The following is a 19,430-nucleotide window of genomic DNA, read 5'->3' on the forward strand; positions in this document are numbered from 1 at the left end:
TGAAAGAGAGATCTACCATGTGCTGTTGTTTTTTTCTTTTCATTGAACCGGCAGTTGAATATGTACCGGTGCGCGCGGGTCTCTTCTTCGTTCTCGAGCGCCATTTTCGCCGCGCTTCTTGTCATCACGCTTATAGCGTACGCCAACCAGCCCAATTTCCAGTTCCTTTAAGTATGCCACCATATCTGGACGTCCGGTGTGCTTCGAGAGGCCCATACAACGCGCAGCGTGCTTGTTCAGGCCTCTCAGTAGCACCGTTCATGTACTTCTCGTATAATCCTTGGTATGAAGTTATGAAGCATTTCAGTTTTAATTGGGCTTTTTATTACGATGCACACGAGTCTTCGAAACAATGTTGATTATAAGTTGTAGTTGGCATTATTGCAAATACGTCTTGACAATTTCCAGCAGCATTTCAGCCTCAAATACTTCCAAAAAGAAACCTCATACTTGAAATTCATTTCAAAGCGTCATACGACGGTTTATACACATCGTAAGCTCCATAAAACACCAATCCGAACAACTGACTCCTTGCAGTGCTGCTAAATCTACGAGCCTTGTCAGCTAATCAGGGAAGCGAATGCAAAGCCACCCCCTTCCACGGAGTGTCGCTCAGCGGCCATGTATTCATGTCAGTGAATACTCTGCGTCGAACGGACTCCTTCCTTCCGCGGGAAAGAATAAAGGACGCTTGCTCCTCGAATTGCGTCATTTCGTATCATTCATTGAGCGGCAGTGAATGTATAGCGTTGTGTATGTAGTTGCAAAGCGTTATACATATAGTTGCACATTGTCCACTGACTCCGCCAATACAGGGCGTGAACACAAGCACGGTCCTTTTCTTCCTTTCTTTCTTTTTTTCTTCTTTCTTTCTTTCTTTCTTTTTTTGCGTGAAGCGTCTTTAAAATCGTTAAGAGGAAAGGGGGGATGTTTTTCTAAAATCACATGTAATAATAACATGTTATACTATTATCTCTTATATCACTGGAACCTTACTACCAATGTGCTTTACTTTGATATCATTGTGTACAGGAAACAATCGATCATGCATGTGTCGCGTGCACAAATGGCGCTATTGTCGCACCACGCATGGCGCAATCAGAGCTCAATTTAGCTTTTCCCTCGGCATTCAGAGGCATATAGCTCGGTAGTACGCTTGTGGATACGAGTGGGAGGGGTCTCGCTTGACAGAGATTACCCTACCATAGTAGGTATAAGCAGTCAAGCTGAAACCAATGGTCATCAGGCGTTAAACCAGTGCTACAAATGTGCACTATTTTTCCAGACATTTCACCCTTCTTTTTTTATGGCGCGCCCACGTTCGACGCGCTGGGTCCAGAACTAGCGTGAAGAGACTCGAACAGCAAGACGCAGGTTTGCCGATTCGCGACCACCACCTTTGACCCTGCCGGGCCCAATACAGATAGAGAGCGAGCAATGTTGCAAGGTTACACCGTAGGACCCCTAGCTGTATCGGAAGCATGCAAGCATTTTAATGCGTGAATAAATCAACATCATCATCATCAGCAGCAGCAGCCTGGTTACGCCCACTGCAGGGCAAAGGCCTCTCCCATGCTTCTCCAACTACCCCGGTCATCTACAAATTGTGGCCATGTTGTCCCTCCAAACTTCCTAATCTCACCTGCCCACCTAATTCTCTGTCGCCCCCTGCTACGCTTCCCTTCCCTTGGAATCCAGTCCGTAACCCTTAATGACCATCGGTTATCTTCCCTCCTCATTGCATGTCCGGCCCATGCCCATTTCTTTTTCTTGATTTCAACTAAGATGTCATTAACGCGCGTTTGTTCCCTCACCCAATCTGCTTTTTTCTTATCCCTTAATGTTACACTCATCATTCTTCTTTCCATAGCTCGTTGTGTCGTCCTCAATTTAAGTAGAACCCTTTTCGTAAGCCTCCAGGTTTCTGCCCCGAACGTGAGTACTGGTAAGACACAGTTGTTATGCACTTTTCTCTTGAAGGATAATGGCAACCTACTGTTCATGATCTGAGAATGCCTGCCAAACGCACCCCAGCCCACTCTTATTCTTCTGATTATTTCACTCTCATGATCCGGATCAGCAGTCACTACCTGTCCTAAGTAGATGTATTCCCCTACCACTTCCAGTGCCTCGCTACCTACCGTAAACTGCTGTTCCCTTCCGAGACTGTACAAAATTACTTTAGTTTTCTGCAGATTAATTTTTAGTCCCACCCTTCTGCTTTGCCTCTCCAGGTCAGTGAGCATGCATTGCAGTTGGTCCCCTGAGTTACTAAGCAAGGCAATATCATCAGCGAAGCGCCAGTTACTGAGGTATTCTCCATTTACTCTTAACCCCAATTCTTCCCAATCCAGGTCTCTGAATACCTCCTGTAAACACGCTGTGAATAGCATTGGAGTGATCGTATCTCCCTGTCTGACGCCTTTCTTTATTGGGATTTTGTTGCTTTCTTTATGGAGCACTACGGTGGCTGTGGAGCCACTATATATATCTTTCAGTATTTTTACATACGGCTCATCTACACCCAGATTCCGCAATGCCTCCATGACTGCTGAGGTTTCGACTGAATCAAACGCTTTCTCGTAATCAATGAAACCTATATATGATGGTCGGTTATATTCCGCACTTTTCTCTATCCCCTGATAGATAGTGTGAATATGATCTATTGTTGAGTAGCCTTTACGGAATCCTGCCTGGTCCTTTGGTTGACGGAAGTCTAAGGTGTTCCTGATTCTATTTGCAATTACCTTAGTAAATAATTTGTAGGCAACGGACAGTAAGCTGATCGGTCTATAATTTTTCAAGTCTTTGGCGTCCCGTTTCTTATGGACTAGGATTATGTTAGCGTTCTTCCAAGATTCCGGTACGCTCGAGGTCATGAGGCATTGTGTATACAGGGTGGCCAGTTTTTCTAGAACAATCTGCCCACCGTCCTTCAACAAATCTGCTGTTACCTGATCCTCCCCAGCTGCCTTCCCCTTTTGCATAACTTCCAAGGCTTTTCTTACTTCTTCCGGCGTTACTTGTGAGATTTCGAATTCCTCTAGACTATTCTCTGTTCCATTAGCGTCGTGGGTGCCACCCGTACTGTATAAATCTCTATAGAACTCCTCAGCCACTTGAACTATCTCATCCGTATTAGTGATGATATTGCCGGCTTTGTCTCTTAACGCATACATCTGATTCTTGCTACTTCCTAGTTTCTCCTTCACTGCTTTTAGGCTTCCTCCGTTCCTGAGAGCTTGTTCAGTTCTATCCATATTATACTTCCTTATGTCAGCTGTCTTACGCTTGTTGATTAACTCGGAAAGTTCTGCCAGTTCTATTCTAGCTGTAGGGTAAGAGGCTTTCATACATTGGCGTTTCTTGATCAGATATTTCGTTTCCTGCGATAGCTTACTGGTATTCTGTCTAACGGAGTTACCACCGACTTCTATTGCACACTCCTTAATTATGCCAAAAAGATTGTCGTTCATTGCTTCAACACTAACGTCCTCTTCCTGAGTTAAAGCCGAATACCTGTTCTGTAGTTTGATCCGGAATTCCTCTATTTTCCTTCTTACCACTAACTCACTGATCGGCTTCTTATGTACCAGTTTCTTCCGTTCCCTCCTCAGGTCTAGGCTAATTCGAGTTCTTACCATCCTATGGTCACTACAGCGCACCTTGCCGAGCACGTCCACATCTTGTATGATGCCAGGGTTAGTGCAGAGTATGAAGTCTATTTCATATCTAGTCTCGCCGTTCGGGCGCCTCCACGTCCACTTTCGGCTAACCTGCTTGCGGAAGAAGGTATTCATTATCCGCATATTATTCCGCTCGTGAATAAATGTCATACGCTTTACTTCGGTATCGTTGTGTGTGGAGCAAAGAAGCCATTGCTCGATCTTGCAGTTTTCGCTTGCGCAGATGCGCCGTCGTCGCGTCACGCATGGCGCAATCGGAGCTAAATTAAGCATCGCACGCCATGTTTAGAGAGGCACAGCTCGGCAGTACATTTGTCCATTCGAGCAGGAATGATCGCGTTTGAGAAAGCTCGTTATGTCATAGTAGGTATAATTTATCAAGCTCGTAGTCGTACTCACCAGGTATTATAAGTCCTACAAGCGTGCAATTTGTAATGCATCATGTAACCGCGCAAACGACAACGGACGAGGAAGGAAACAAACAGGATAATGTGCAATTTGTCGCAGAAATTTCATAGTTGTGCGGCTATGCACCCCCTCCGTTCGACCCTTATACAGTGCAGAAATGGTGCGAAGAGGCTCGGGCAGCAAGACAAATGGTTAATCAGCCCCTTTGACCACGGCCGAAGATGTCCGTCTCGGGAGCGCGAACGCAGAAGCTCCAACCATCTACGAATTCGGCGGGCTCGAGCAGAGCAGGGCAGTGTCGGGCGTCGCCGGGGGATTGTTTCCTTAGCATAGTGCCCAGACACCATAACATTCCTTAACATAGTGCCCACACACACACACAAACACCCATGTGTGCGTGCGTGCGTGCGTGCGTGTGTGTGTGTGTGTTGTGTGTGTGTGTGTGTGTCATGCGCTCTCAAGGCAAATGCTATGCTGATAACCACTCACCGAGTCGCTGAAAGTTCATCGTTTCCCACCTCGTTCCCCCTGTAAATGGCATCAAATCCGCGGCCATAATTTACTCAAGCGCTGATAAAACTTCAGCAGCGCCACTGAAATGGCGCTCTGACATTTTTGATAAGCAACGCTCGGGTTGCTTAAAACAGTGGGTTTCTGCTCCTTCGCTTAGTTTTATTTTTGTTGTCACCGATGTGCGTATAGTTCCCTTCTCTCGCAGAGATGCTCCGAAGCGCACGCGCCGAAGCGCGTTGGCTCGGGAGAAGAGAGAGAGAAAAAAAGAAAGAAAACAAGTTGCACGTAAACGAGCGCATTCCAGCCGGGAAGGGGCAAGCACCATTCGCAACCGCCGGGCAGGCGCGCAGAAGTGCGCTGCGGCGATAATGGCGGCAACGCACAGAAGCCGAGATGCCTGCTCTCGCAACCACGAGAACAAAATTCACCGAGGCGGCGACGCTGTCTGGGCCGTTCCCCTGTTTCAGCTCGTTATCTCTCGGGACGCTTTCTTTTGCACGCGCAAGGAAGGCCCCTCGCGCGGCCGCGTTGCGAGCCCCGTGTCCCCGGAGACCGAAGGAGCCGCTCGGCCGGGAGCAATCGCGGAAAGATCGGGGGTGGGAAGCAGCGGGGGTGGGGCCATGCGTCTGTCATCCGCGGCCTAGATTTAATACGTCTAGTGGGAGACTTTATCGTGTCGTCGTAGGGAAAGCCGTCCCCCAGCGTCATGGGGAGGACTCCTGAGCTGCTCCTGGCGGCGGGACTCAATTACAGGCCCTCCACGACCCTCGCCACTGCTTTTGTTCTCTTGGAAACATACGTCCCGCTGCGCGACACAAAGCGCGTGTCGCGTGCCGGGTGCGACGCTTCTTCAAACAACTGCTCGCTTCTGCCAGTCGGAAATAAACGCACCCACCGCGGCTTCTTTACTATTTCAGTCATGTAACGAAGCGTGAGGGAGGGCACGAGTGCGTCGGTGAGCGTCTTCGTTTCTCCGTCCCAAACTCGCACCTGGTGAGAAGAGAGCATAGGTGTTGCAAGTTGCAGACAGACCAAGCCTGCAAATATCCGGCGATTCTCTCGCCCGAGTGCCAATTGTAATACGGTGCTGAGCAGTAAGCCAACATAAAAGCTAAGAGAGCACGAACTAAGTATGTGTCAAATGCGCATAAGGAGACCTCTGGAACATGAGCGGCAGAAAGGTAGCGAGTGTTCACACAGGTCCCCCGTTTACGACTTGGAGTACGCGCCACGGATTACGACTCTACCGAGCGCCATGGCCCGACGAGTGTGCGCTCGTGTTACATGGCAATGGGCGAAGGCGTTATTGTGCCGTGCCTTGACCGTAGGACCGTGAACTTTGCTTGAGACAGCAGTGGATGAACTAAAATGCCCGTCTATCTTTAAAGAAGGGGTATAGGGTCTGCACAATGTGAGCATCGTGAAATGAGCAAGTTCCATCAATCCCAGTCGCTCCACTCATCACTGACATGCCACAGCCAGCTTTCTCAGTGGCAGTCTACACGAGAAAAAGGGTCTTCCGGACATGCGCACGGACTCCGAGATCGGACAGCGCACGGTGTCGCGCGCGTCGCGCTATCTCGGAGGTAGCGCTTACGGTAGTGCTGCGCCTTCTCCACTTTAGCGGCTGCGCTGGGGTCCGTTCTCGTTTAAAGGCCAACTCCGATGAAATTTTGCAGTGCGCAAAAGCGTAGTTTAAGACAGTGTAGATATAGTGAAGCCTCCGTGCTAAACTTCACGTTTCGAAAACGAACTGGAGCATCACGAAAACCTCAGAAAATTATCCGTTTTTAAAACTGAAAAAAAAGAACACCGCCATTACCGATCGCCGTAAGTGACGCATGACCTAGTGCGCAAAGCTCCTGGCCATAACCTCCAAGATATAGGCAGCGCGCGCTAATATATCTTGGAGGCGCTGTGCTGGGACTCATGTTGCAGCGACAACCACCAGGAGCGCGATCGGGGATCTTTGTTCGATATGGGTTCTGTTCGGTTGCTGCAACGTCACAAAGTGGCAGTGTGCAACATTTCTGAGAATGGGGCGGAGAGAGCAGCCAATCCGTAAGCGGTGAGCTCCCCGGAAGTTTACTTCCCTCGTTTGTCGTCTCCTGGCAGACAGTATACTACAGAACGAAATATTTCTCGTATTCCAATGAATGAAGTCTTTATCTAAAAAATGTATTTTTTTTCTTCTCAAGCTTAAACACGTTTTCAAATACTAGTACGTCTGACTACTACAATTTATAACTATTAGTTACTCTGCGTCATCCCTAGGTGGTTTCGCACACAGCGAGGTGAAAAAAGAAAAAAAAAAAAGAAACGACGGGAACAGTGGCGCACTTTTCAAGAGGCAGCAACAACATTCCAGTAACTTGCTGGCACCGATGATGGGGTCGATTTCACTGTACAACCAACGCACTATTTGTTCGAGAAACGAAAGCGACGCCGTAATTCGATTTCTGCCATTTCTTCAAACGCGTTTCGCACCGCCACCCGTTCTCCTTTCCTCCTCGAGCAACGCCAGCGCAACAACCTAAGTTCCCAACGCAAGCGCCATTTTTCTCGAATTAAAGCATGGATTGGATCCGAACGTGCTATTCAGCTGCCGAAGCCGCCGTTTGGATCCAATCCAATCCACCAGACGCGCCATGCGAAGCCGGTCTCGAAACGAGCGATGATCGCTCCAAACTTCCCAACTCCCGTCGCGTTCGGCGCCTAGCAGACGACGTGCTCGGTGGCAAGATGATTGACAGGAGCGTGTCGTCATCTTGACGTCACCAAAAACGTGGCCGCGCCCCGCGGCTGGCGACTTCGGCGCAGAGTAGGCCAATCGCGCGCGCCGGTAACCGAACGAACGCGCCGAAAAACGACCTCCAATCGCACCCCAGGTGCTCGCTTCGTCTATTACGTGTTGTTTCAAGGCAGCTAACAAGAAAACCAAAATTACCAGCCCTGCGGTTTTGCCAAGATAGCTTCAGTAGTATATACTACTCCTTTAATAACAAATTTAGACAAGGTGAAATTTCGTTGGAGTTGGTCTTTAATGTCACTGGAACTGAATTATCGATTAGTGTCCGTGCATATACAGAGATACTAATCACGATCGAGTCGAAGAAGAGCGCAGAGTCAAGGGTCGTTTGTGAAACCTGGTGGCCCTGTAACAAGGAACGCCCCCGCAGCTACGAGAGGCACTGTGGCTGAAACAGAATATGCAGCAAATGGGACCGCAGCGCATTCCCGGCTGATATTCCAGGCCTCCCTACTTCCTCCAGGCCGACAGATACAATGCGGGGCACACGCATAAAACTTCGCTTTAAACGTAAGACCCTGCAATGATCGATAGCATTTCGATAGGTGCTTTCTGGGACTGTGCCTCGTCACTACGACCTGATAATCAGCAGGAATAGCAGCGCGCTTAGGAAAGAAGCCTGACGAACGACAATTAGCGTTTTCGCGTGGGCGACCTCTCACCTGTTCCATTGCCGTTCCCCGTCGCACAGTATTAATTGGCCAGTCAACGCTCACACGTTATTAAAAGAACTAGGATGGTGCACTTTATTGACGCATTTCGTGCTAGAGTGTTGCGGCCGCTTTCGATTTCATGTGCTCACCAAGTTCTGCGAGCCATGCTTCCGTGCTGACGCGTTAAACTGACACCCCCTAGGTACGTTTCAGGCCTACCCGTCGCATGACATGACTGTGGTTTGCAATGAAAATCATGCTATGCAAAAACATGCACCCGCCAAGCGTCGTGACGCCACTGTGCGGGACGCACAAGAGTTGCCTCGCAGGTGTTTGTTAAACACGGCACACTTTAGCGCCATGCACTCCATAGTTGCGTTGTTACTCAATAATCACTATTGCAGGAAGGAGGATTGATGTATCCGAAGACGTTGAGCTCGTGGAGGCAGGCTACCACCATAAAGGCCAGGTACCAGCCCATCAGGATGGCGCCGTAGGTCTTGTTCATGCGCCATTTGTTCAAATGCGTCAGCAGCAGTAGAAACACAACAGTCGACAGCAGGCAGGCGGTCGAGTAGGCCAAACCTGCAAACCGCCGGCATCATGCATGTGCGTCAAAAACTACGCAAGGCGCAACCATGGTTGCACGGGCGTGCAACTTCTCAGACTCGTTGGGTCGCGAGCAACGACTGCGGTAGTTGGTTTTTACGCAGGCGAGCTACACAGTCTAAGCTGAGCACTAAGTGCGACAATAGAACGAACCTGGAGGGGCGGGCGACAATTACTGCTCACGTACTGTAGCCTAACAGTCCTTAGCTTTTCTGAACCAGTTCCGGCCACTTTGATTTAAAAAAATGAAAACTCGAGCCCTACCACAGTGCTACTTATTTCTTTTGTTTCAAGCGACGTCGACCCAGGTGGCACTATAAAGGAAAGTGCTCATTTATAAGTTCGAAAGATGACTGAAGGTTGAACCTGGCGCAAACTTTTTGACAGAACTTTTTGACCTGTGCAAATAAGTTACGTGGCCAGGACACAAAGTGCGATGATAATTATCACTGTCAGCAGCCCAATTAAATGAAATTAAATAATTAACTTTTTGCTTCTTAACTAGCAACAAATTGTCGTCCGCATAAAATAAACATGGAAGCTGCCGCTCTACTACCGTACCCGCCTGTCTGTATGAGAGATTAAAGCCGATATCACTTCCTTCTAGCGCCCTCTTCATCCTCACCATGTACATCATAAACAGCAGTGGGGATAAAGGGCACCCCTCCCTCAGTCCCATGTTGATATGAACTTTCTCCTCGCTCCTCATCTCTTCCCATTCAACGCGAACGGTATTTTCTAGGTAAATCTCTCTCAAAATCTGTAGACAATCGTCATCTAAGCTTTCCCCTTCCAGAATATCCCACAAGATGTTGCGGTCTACGTTGTCATAGGCTCCTGTAATGTCTAAAAAGGCCACATATAACGGTCTGCTTTCTACTTTTGATATATATATATATATATATATATATATATATATATATATATATATATATATATATATATATATATATATATATATATATATATATATATATATATACACTGATTTTTCTACTATATGTGTATATATATATTCTTTTACCCATGGTATTTCCTGGCCCTGTATAGCCACTGTCTGTTCACTGTTTTCATTGAATACCCTAGCTGGCGCCATCTCGTAGCCATCGCCGCCGCACCAACGCTTTTCTTTTTGCGCTTTCGCCATACCCTCCTCCTGCGCTTTCCTCCTCAAATCTTTTATCCCCCACTGCGCTCCGCGTTCGTTCTTTCATCCTTCGCTGTTCTTCGCTCGGCTACGCCGACGCTCGCCGCAGACGCTCTAAAATGCCGGTTTCTCATAACATTGTGTTGAAACTAACTGGCTCTTTTTCAAAAATAAATACATGAACTGATAAAAACTTACATACCTACGATCACTGTAACCGGAAAACACTCATCGCCGTGGTTCATCACGGCACTAAAGCTGCTCAACGAGTAAAAGAAAAGGCTTTCACAAGCTGCTAGGCATTCTGACTCTGAGTACACATGGCTTAAATACCACACCGCTGAAGAAACGTACCTATCCCTTGCTAGTCAAGCAAAATGCTCTTAATTTCTTCGACTACTTTACCAAACATTCTGCAAAATAACTCTAAACAATCCTGGAATATTATAAATCTAAAGCGTTCACACCCACTTGCACTGTGTGACTAGGAAAATAAGCCTATTCCTGATCACGAAATCGCCGAAGTGCTTAATCATGCATTCACTTCCGTGTTTGCTAATGAACCCAAAGGTGAACTTTCTGAATTCCCATGTTTAAGCTACCGTCCCATGCCCGCAATCACCTTTAGTTCTGATGGAATCAGGAAATGTATTGATTAGTTGAAGCTCTCATTTTCACCTGGCATGGATGGTATTAATTCCAAAGTCATTAAAAAATACTAAATATGTTACTAGCGAGATTTTATGTCATATTTTGCAGGAATCTTTGTCGTCAGGAATGGTGCCGGGTGACTAGAAAGTGGGTAAGGTTATACCAGTCCCGAAAAAAGGTCCTTCGTCATTATGTAGTAGCTACCGCCTAATTTCTCTAACCAGCGTCTGTTCGAAATTAATGGAACATGTACTTTACTCTCACATTGCTACATTCCTAACCTCTGTCAGTTTCTTCCATCATAACCAACATGGTTTCCGTAAAGGTACATCTTGTGATACCCAATTAGCTCTGTCTATAAATGACATATGCTCTAACCTTGATCCAAACATCCCAGTTCATGCCCTCTTTTCAGATTTCGAAAACTACTTCCGAACCACTGCGCACCTTCATTCCCTTTTGTGAAGGCTGCCCGAGACCGGAATGACCTTTCCGCCAACACCATGTCCCAGTCCAAACCACATCATATCAAGGCTGCCATTGAATCCACATTTCACTGAAGTGATCAGCCATCTCTCATGTAATACCTCACACCAGAGCCTGTGAGGTAATAATAATAATAATAATAATAATAATAATAATAATAATAATAATAATAATAATAATAATAATAATAATAATAATATGTCGCCTTGAATAAGACAGGTCGACTTGTCCAAACGTTGGCTCTCGTTTTGCATAAGATTTGTTTATGTGCGCTTGCCTTTCCCGTGTACGACGGCCGGCGTCCCTGGAGTGAGCAGAACGGTCTTGATAAACCAGGGAAGGCCGAGCCCCACCAGAATCTCGAAGATGTTGCTGCCAAGCGCGTTGCACACCGCCATATCACCGAATCCTGTCAGTGAAGGAACACAGACACGGTCGCTTATCATGCTCAGATAGTAATGAATTCGGAGGAATATATCATCACCACAAACTCAACATGAGTGCCTATTTCTGTGACCTGCATGCTCGCCAGTATTTACGACATCGGCTCCCGCACACCTCAGCTTGTGAATACAGCGTCGAATGCAAACATTTAGCAATGACACGTGTTTTCAAAGCGGCTGCACAGAGACGCGTCACACCTGTCCGGGCTTATTTTACAGCGTCAGGTACTGCGAGAACTGAGCCCAAACCTCGCCTTTCACGTTCACTACGCGTTTGCAATTTCGGTGCCGCGTCGCACGTCCAGCGCCAAGCTCCTTTGGTCATTTCTCTCTGCGTCAACCAACGTATGCACCCTGAGCTACAGTTATCAAACGCAATTGAACCAGTCTCGATACTGTGGCTGCGTCAATTGCCAAGAGGTCATCCACGCTCGTGAAAGAGGGTTGGATTAAGGAGGCCAAGGGAGATCGCGGAAGTCTTAAATAAGACCCCCTTCATCTCAGGCGTTGGGGCGTGGGTATCCCCCCCTAATCCAGAATACTCACGGAACCACAAGTTGATATTTAAACGATTGCCGTAACCAGTCGAGAAGACGCATCAAGTTAAACGTTGCAGGAACCGTGTAGACATTGTGTATACACTTAATGGCGAGGGGAATGGTAAAATATTTCAGTGTGCGACCAATTACCAAATGAACCTTGGTAGAGCGGGTGGCCGGACGGCCTTCACAATGTTACAATGGCATTCATTGAAGCTTCTATAGACGTGACTGACCTCTGTAGAGACATTAGATTGTGTGGTTTAACGCGCAAAAACCCCAATCTAATTATCGGTCACGCCGTAGTGGGGGGCTAGGATCAATTTTGACCCCCTGTGAATCTTTAACGTGCATCCAACGCATGGCATACGCGCGTTTTTGCATTCCACTCCCATCGACATGCGGCCGCCGCTGCCGGGATTTGATCCCGCGACCTCTTACTAAGCAGCGCAACGTCATAGCCGCTAATCACTGAGGCGGGTTCTGGAGGCATAGCTAAAGGTTGTACGTGGAGATCTTCGCGAGCCCTTAAAGTGTTCGCCATCAGGTGGCACTGCTGCTGGTCAATTTAGTTGGGGATGGAGTGGTTGGAAGCCCGTACTTCCTGTTACTTCAATTAACTTTGTCATTGGCGAAGGCTAGTTACAAGCGGGGGAAATTGCTCTAAGAATGCTGATGGCATGGAGGAAAAATTAGGAAGAATTAAATAGTGGAGGGTGTCATGTCACACTAAAGCTCAAGGATAAAAAAGGAAGTTCGGACGCATGCGCACTGCTACCAGTTTGAGGCTAGATAGCATGAAACAAATAAATTCCGCACAACATGTCCTCGTTGCAATGTCTGAGAAGACCGCTGTTTGGGAATAGTCTCAGAAAAGGAAGCGCACTATCTGACAACTTGAAGCGCAATTCTAGCCTTTCCTGGGCGTAAACCGCATCTATGCCTACTAAGAGTGACGAAGAGTTTGCATACATCTGATAAAGTATTTTTTGCATTGCAGTTTATACTGATGAAGCAAGCACAACAAAAAGAAAGCGCTTTTTTTATAATGCACAACAGAGGCAAAGTTAGTGAATAAGCAACCACCTGCAACTAGCAGCTTCAGTTCAAAAATCGCACACATATACACTGAAATACAAAAGAGGTGAGGGGACCTATCATCAAGAATGACGAGGCGTAAGGCGGAAATGCAGCATGACTATTCACGTGACTTCAAGTGTATATATATATATATATCCTCGGGCGAAGGAATGGCAAAGTAACGACCCGCGAAGCGATCATAATATACAACCGATGACTTGCAAGGTATGCACTGAAATGCCACCCACAAAATTGTACGTTAACTGATTTCCCGAAGACAAGCCCCCTTTCTTTTCTTTTTAACTGCAATGTCGTTCACTTGCGAACTTTGTGCGAGGGAAAAGCACGATGTGAACTTTCGTCAGAGATTCGCGTAGGAATGCTGCGTCAAAAGCAGCCGCTCACCCCTGCGCACCACCAACAGGCTGGCAACCACGTCGGGAAGTGTCACTCCGATCGACAGGAACGTCAGCCCCATCACGGTATCTGAGATGTCCAGGGTGAACCCTGTAGGAAAATCAACGTCACGCTCACTGGGCATATTGGAGTCGCATCGCTTCACCAGCGATCTCGCACCTAGATAAGCGGCGGGTCCGCTCGAACCATGTGCTTTTTACGACATTTTCATTTCTGCCGATAAAGCCGGAAAAATAGTTTGCCGTCGATAGTAATATTCGTTTAAGCTGGATTTGCCAAAGTGCACCTAGAATATACCAGAGAGGTCAGCACAACCTTGAACGGAGGCTTGGAAAATAGAGAAAAGTTAAAAACAAAAAGGCGCGAAGCCACTTTGAAGTGTGTGCAGTAGCTTCCAATTACGCCATAATTTTTGACAGCGTCTACTGGGCGGAGGGAGGGGGGGGATGAGGGAGGCTATAGTTAATTATGCAAACAACTACAAGAAATGGTTACGTTAGAGTTCAAACAAACCTTAGACTCAACTTTGCCAATCGTTTTCTCCGTAACCTCGCTTCTCTCGCACAAATAAATGAATATACAGTCGTGAAAGAATATTTCACCCGTTTTAACTGGTCGAATGTGGCTTTTTTGTGCCCCCTTAAAATAAAAAAAAAACGAGAACGTTTGAGTTGTTGTTATGGCTCGGCACTTCAACAAATATATGTGGCTTTTGAAGATCCCAATTATAAGATCACCAAACACAAAGCTTATGAAATTATCATGCCCATTTAGGCTGCGGCAATTAACGTTTCTTTTTAATTTTTGCCATCGTGAGTTGTGCTTTTTCTTTCGTTTTGGCAATAGCTGGCTAAGAGTACCTTATTTAATAAAGCCTTGGGATGGGGGGGGGGGGGGGGGGGGGCATCAAGGGAGAAAATTTATTCCATCCAAATCCGCCCAAAGTAATTCAAATATATGGGAAATGCAGAAAAGCCCTCGTGAAGCAATGATTTAACCAATTTGTATCAAATGCTTTCCATTTCATAGACAGGAGTATAAGTATATATTGCGGAGGGCAGATTTTTACTTAGGTGATGAAATCACTTCCTAAAGATCAAACAAATTCGCAAAGAGCTTTCATGAAACTTACCTTACAACTTTGTAACTGTAACCAAACCGGCATCATAATACTGTACGTCAATACTGATTCCTGTGTTAAAGGAATCAAGATTAGTGTGCTAATGCGCAAATGACATGAAGTTGTCGGTCCTTGCACATGAGCTTGTTTGCTGTTTGTTTACTAAATAAGAATGTAACATGAGAACATATGGCTGAAAGCCGCCCGCGCCGTCGTCAGTGCGTTATCGTGTGTGTCGTTTTAGCAGCACATCAGCCAATGTAGGCCAAGAAGCAGATATTTCGAAGCATCGAAATCTGTGCGCGCTTGGCTTCCGCAGCAAGACCAAGAATTCCCCAGTTTGAGCCAAGTCCTCATTTTTCCGTTTCAAGTACTATTTCCGGCTCCGCACGTGCTTTCTTATTTTCGTTTACAGATGAACTGTGTTGTGGTTTTCTTTTTTTCACAACTATTTCAATTATTTCCTCCCTGTCTGTTTGTCTCACGCTGCGCGCTTTGGGCGCGCAATGCCTGTCAAGCAGGACGGTCAGGAACGCGCAGAGCAGGCAAAGCCGCTCGTACCTTCCCTCCTCAGCTTTGCTGTCAGCACACTCAAGTTAACTGATCTTTAGGAACGTGTGCCCACCGAAAAGCGTCCCTCAATTATCGCTAAACAGAATAACGCAAATGTGAAGCCTGATCAAGGCTTGATCGGCGCCACACGCGTCGTTCCGTCGCCCTTCCTACTGCTTGTACACATCAGGCGATAACTGGAGCAGCCTGTCTGCGTGTATTGTGTAGCGTGCTTGCGTCCTGTCTTATTTATTTATTTATTTATTTATTTATTTATTTATTTATTTATTTATACAATACTGCAGGCCCAAATGAGGGCCCAAGCAGGAGGGGCAGAATGCATAAATATTTACATATGTACGTATATATATACGTACACACGCACACATGAAAAAAGAAATACAAAAGCAATGCAACATATGTAAATATCAGAAGAAAACTAAAATGAAAGCGACGACTAATAAGATTAAGAGAAGATACACTGAAGGAAGACAACCCGACATTAGAACAGCGTCACACGCATATATGAGCACTTGCAACCACTATCGAGAGAGAAAAAAAAAAGTATAGTGCTGCCGTTCATTATCTGCATATGTGCGCCTGTTGAGGGCTCGACTCCCCGCTGAAACAATAGTGGTGATGCTTACTAGAGTTAGCCTTTCACTAATTCCTGCCAACGTCCATCACAATCACGTACAAATTTCTGTTATTTAGAACATAATACAAATTGTACACTATATAGGAAGAGTTTCCACACTGCATGGTGCCGTATTCTAGTTTTATAATGTGCAAGAACACTTTCATAATTGCATGATGTTATAACGTTCGCACGAAATTTAACTTAAGCGACGGGCATCCCAACTACGCGCTCAAAAACTGTGCGACGCGAAAGTAACGCTGATAGAGGCGAGTCATTCGTTTCTAATAGAGTTGCACCGTGCGTTAGTGCTGGTTTAGAATATTAACACGCCCTGAAAACAATATCACCGAAAGTGATCGGGAGTTAGGCTCCTAGGTCGAGTATGTCCACATTTATTTTTAGGCCTGACACTACTGAAGAAAATGCGTTTTGTGATCTAAAGTTACCGGAAATTTTGTAAGTATGGGAAACAATCATGTAAAACGCTTTCCTCCGGTAAAGTTGGGAAAATATCCGAAAATATCCGAAAAAATTTCAGCACAGAAAAAAAAAGACCTGACTTTGAGGGTCCATAGAAGCGCCGATGGCAGACCCTACTTCTCTTGTCGACAAATTTCAATACCTTGCAGCGCTGCGAAAAGGAGAATTCGCTGCGATGGCTCCCGTTCGCTTCATGAACACGTTTGCACAACAAGTTAAAATGAAAGCCGCCTTTGTACGATATCTTTGCCACGCGTGTTACGTGGTTTTCGGACATTGAGACACACGGGAGCGATCACATCCCTCCTCACTTACCTTGAGATCAAAGGGCTGTCTAACACAAACTCGCCTAACAACAAACTGGTAAACTGATGGGACTGCGTTTAAAATCATAGCGTAAGACACGCTTGCCACAAACGCCACTAAAATACCCATGTGCTCGCTCACGTTGCTTCCCAAGACATTCGAAATCAGACCAGAAATTGGAGCAACTTTGTGCGATCCTTCATCGTGCCGCACCACAATACTCACGCACAAAGCCCGCACATGACTTATGAGGATAGCCTGGCGCTTCCGAAAGATACAGCCTCAACGGTGGACGCAATTTTGCCAGCACCTTGAGCTCCACAACAACTGCTGTCTATTGAAGACCCGTGAGAGGCCTGTTTTAGTTCGAGGTTAACGCTTTACGTTCGAAGCATTGGTACTCGTCAAACGCAGACAACATATCGGTATAGCGGAAGATTTCTATGCTATGATTGCGGGCCAACTAAAGCCCACAGCTTCTCGTATTTGTAATTCCATTCCGGACTCATCGGATCTGCATTTCACCAGTGGCCCGGTGCTCGCCTTGGGTAATCGGTCGTCGTCGCCTGGACTTGATCTCATATCATAACGTATATTATGCCTCCTTGGTGACCGGGAACTAAGTGCGCTGCTAGACACTTTCAATTAATCCTGGCAGGATGGAAACGCTCCTCCAAATTAAAAGACCAACTACCTGGTATCGCTCTTCAAACGTGGCAACCTTACGTAATACCATCTCTACAGTATCAGACAATATACAGGGGACTCAAATATGCCGTCAACATAATGATTCAGAGCAAAAGCCTGCGCATAGATTAACCATATGCCGACCAATCACCATGACTATTTGCGTAGGGAAGGAGATGGAATGAATTATCCTCGGCAGATTTCGGTGGAACCTGCAACCTTACAAGATTGACGTTGACGCCAGTTTTCAACGTCACCGCTGCTCTACTGGCAATGTCGTCGGTATGTGGTTGAACATTAGAGGAATATTCAGTGTTTAAAAACAGCGCCAGCGACACAGGACACAGAAAAGAGGATGGGACACACACAGCGCCGTGTGTGTCCCATCCTCTTTTCTGTATCCTGTGTCGTTAACTATGTTTTTAAACACTACGGAAAACCACGAACTCACCCAAGCTGCCGTTCTTCATCAGAGGAATATATCTGTCGCTATGTTGGCTGGTGTATAATGATCGTGTGACAATGCTGTTCATGACACGACACCTTGAGGCTTTTCAATCAGTTGGTCTTGGCGGTTGAGTGTATCTTTGGATTCACCGTTACATATGCGGTTTTTTTTTTGGGGGGGGGGGGGCGGAACACCTACGAAGGCCCAATCTGTCAACACTAGTCGCGCCGTGGAATTCTGGAAGGTGGTAAGCCGCGCACTCTTCGACCTTGTACTCATCAGTATCAAAGAATGTCTAACAAATTCTGTCCAGGTAGCAATGCACCCCGAGTACGTCTGCGTCTTGGTGTCCTGCGCAACACTACTTCTGAAACCCAATATCACTTTGGGTTATCACTTTGGGTCGGCTATCTACGATACTGCTAGATTGTGTAGCCCAATATCTGCAGAACTAACCCCACTACAACCGAAAGTGCTCAAGTCCAGGCGATCGAGACTTGTCTTGAATTGCGAAAGTTTGTGCGCTAACAGTACAAACCATTCAATGCTCACGACTACCTAGTCCCGATTCATATTGTTACGGAAGCGCTGAGAGCACACGTAGGGATAGTCTGGCGCATGCGAAAGATACAGCCCCAACGGTGGACGCAATTTTGCTAGCACCTTGAGCCCCACAACAACAGGCACCTCGCTCACACCGCTTAATCCCACCAACTCTCCCTACTGCCAGAAGGCCAACCCCTACCTCTTCCAGTCAGGCGATCCTGCCTTATCGCGTATGCCTTCCATCGGATTATACAGCTACGTGGAGACTTCCTGTTCCCCACTGTCGCTTGGCTCAGCCATAAATTCGGTTGACAGTATAACAGGGATTCGCACGAAAGCATATATTTTTCATCACCAGCTTACTGCTGTACGAGGCTTGCAACGACAACAATTATAATTACACGGATAGTTAGACCACCATGGGCGGGACTGCATGATGTGTGAGAGTCCACGAAAGAGCCATCACCATAAAATTTAAGACCTGGCACCGTACAATACCGACAGCTACGAAGACTGCTGCACTTCGTAACGCACTTGATGGATTTGTAAAGAGCCACTCTACGATAAAGGGTCTTCAAGCAGCTCTACAGTGTTTGCTATCCGGCTTATGCCTTGGACCATACAACGAACTACGGATGGAAACTCGAGAGCTCATTCCTCACCTCACCAATAAAGGGCGTTAGGTTTCAGTGGCACCCAGGCCAATGTGGCATAATCGGCAACGAACATGCCGATGAAAAATGACGTGCAGAAACATATCCCGCTGTCAAAAACAGATGCAGCAACAAAACTGTGCCTGCTCGCGAACGATGTCACAGTCCACATGGAGCGCCCCATGTTTCCAGTAGACCCATCTGCATCAACTTGACCCCTCTCTTTCATTATCATATTGACTAACACGGGTGCTGCACAACACCCTACCGCACTGTCCATTCGCCATCTTATCAGCTCTGTCAAGACGGTTACGCCTTCCCTGATTGGCTCAGCATGGCGGAATTTGACTAGTGCCCACAATAGGTACTTTGCCGGCTCGGTACAAGTTTCACATTTGCTTTCCGCATCGGAATGGTCGAGAACTGCTGCTTGTGAAAAGACTGCGGCAGCCAGGAAACTGCCGAGCACGTTTTTTGCCATTGTCCTGGATACCCGCAGCTCGCTATGATGCTAGATCGCGACCGCGTTAGCATTTCTCAGTGACCGGTCACTTTCG

At 46.8% G+C, this 19,430-nt stretch overlaps 1 protein-coding gene across 2 annotated transcripts in view; it reads right to left on the reverse strand.

Moving 5' to 3' along the window:
- Positions 1-8,135: 8,135 nt before the first annotated feature.
- LOC142566219 (putative sodium/potassium/calcium exchanger CG1090) overlaps positions 8,136-19,430 on the reverse strand; it is a 171,548-nt gene continuing 160,253 nt past the window's right edge. For both annotated transcript variants that reach the window (XM_075677059.1, XM_075677058.1), the window contains 3 exons: positions 13,430-13,531; positions 11,240-11,371; positions 8,136-8,654 (listed from right to left, as the gene is read on the reverse strand). In XM_075677059.1, the coding sequence (XP_075533174.1) occupies positions 8,455-8,654; positions 11,240-11,371; positions 13,430-13,531 (434 nt within the window). In that variant the 3' untranslated portion in view covers positions 8,136-8,454. The remainder of the gene's footprint in view (positions 8,655-11,239; positions 11,372-13,429; positions 13,532-19,430) is intronic.

This window comes from Dermacentor variabilis, unplaced genomic scaffold (genome assembly GCF_050947875.1).
Source record: "Dermacentor variabilis isolate Ectoservices unplaced genomic scaffold, ASM5094787v1 scaffold_12, whole genome shotgun sequence".
Taxonomy (NCBI): Eukaryota; Metazoa; Arthropoda; class Arachnida; order Ixodida; family Ixodidae; genus Dermacentor; species Dermacentor variabilis.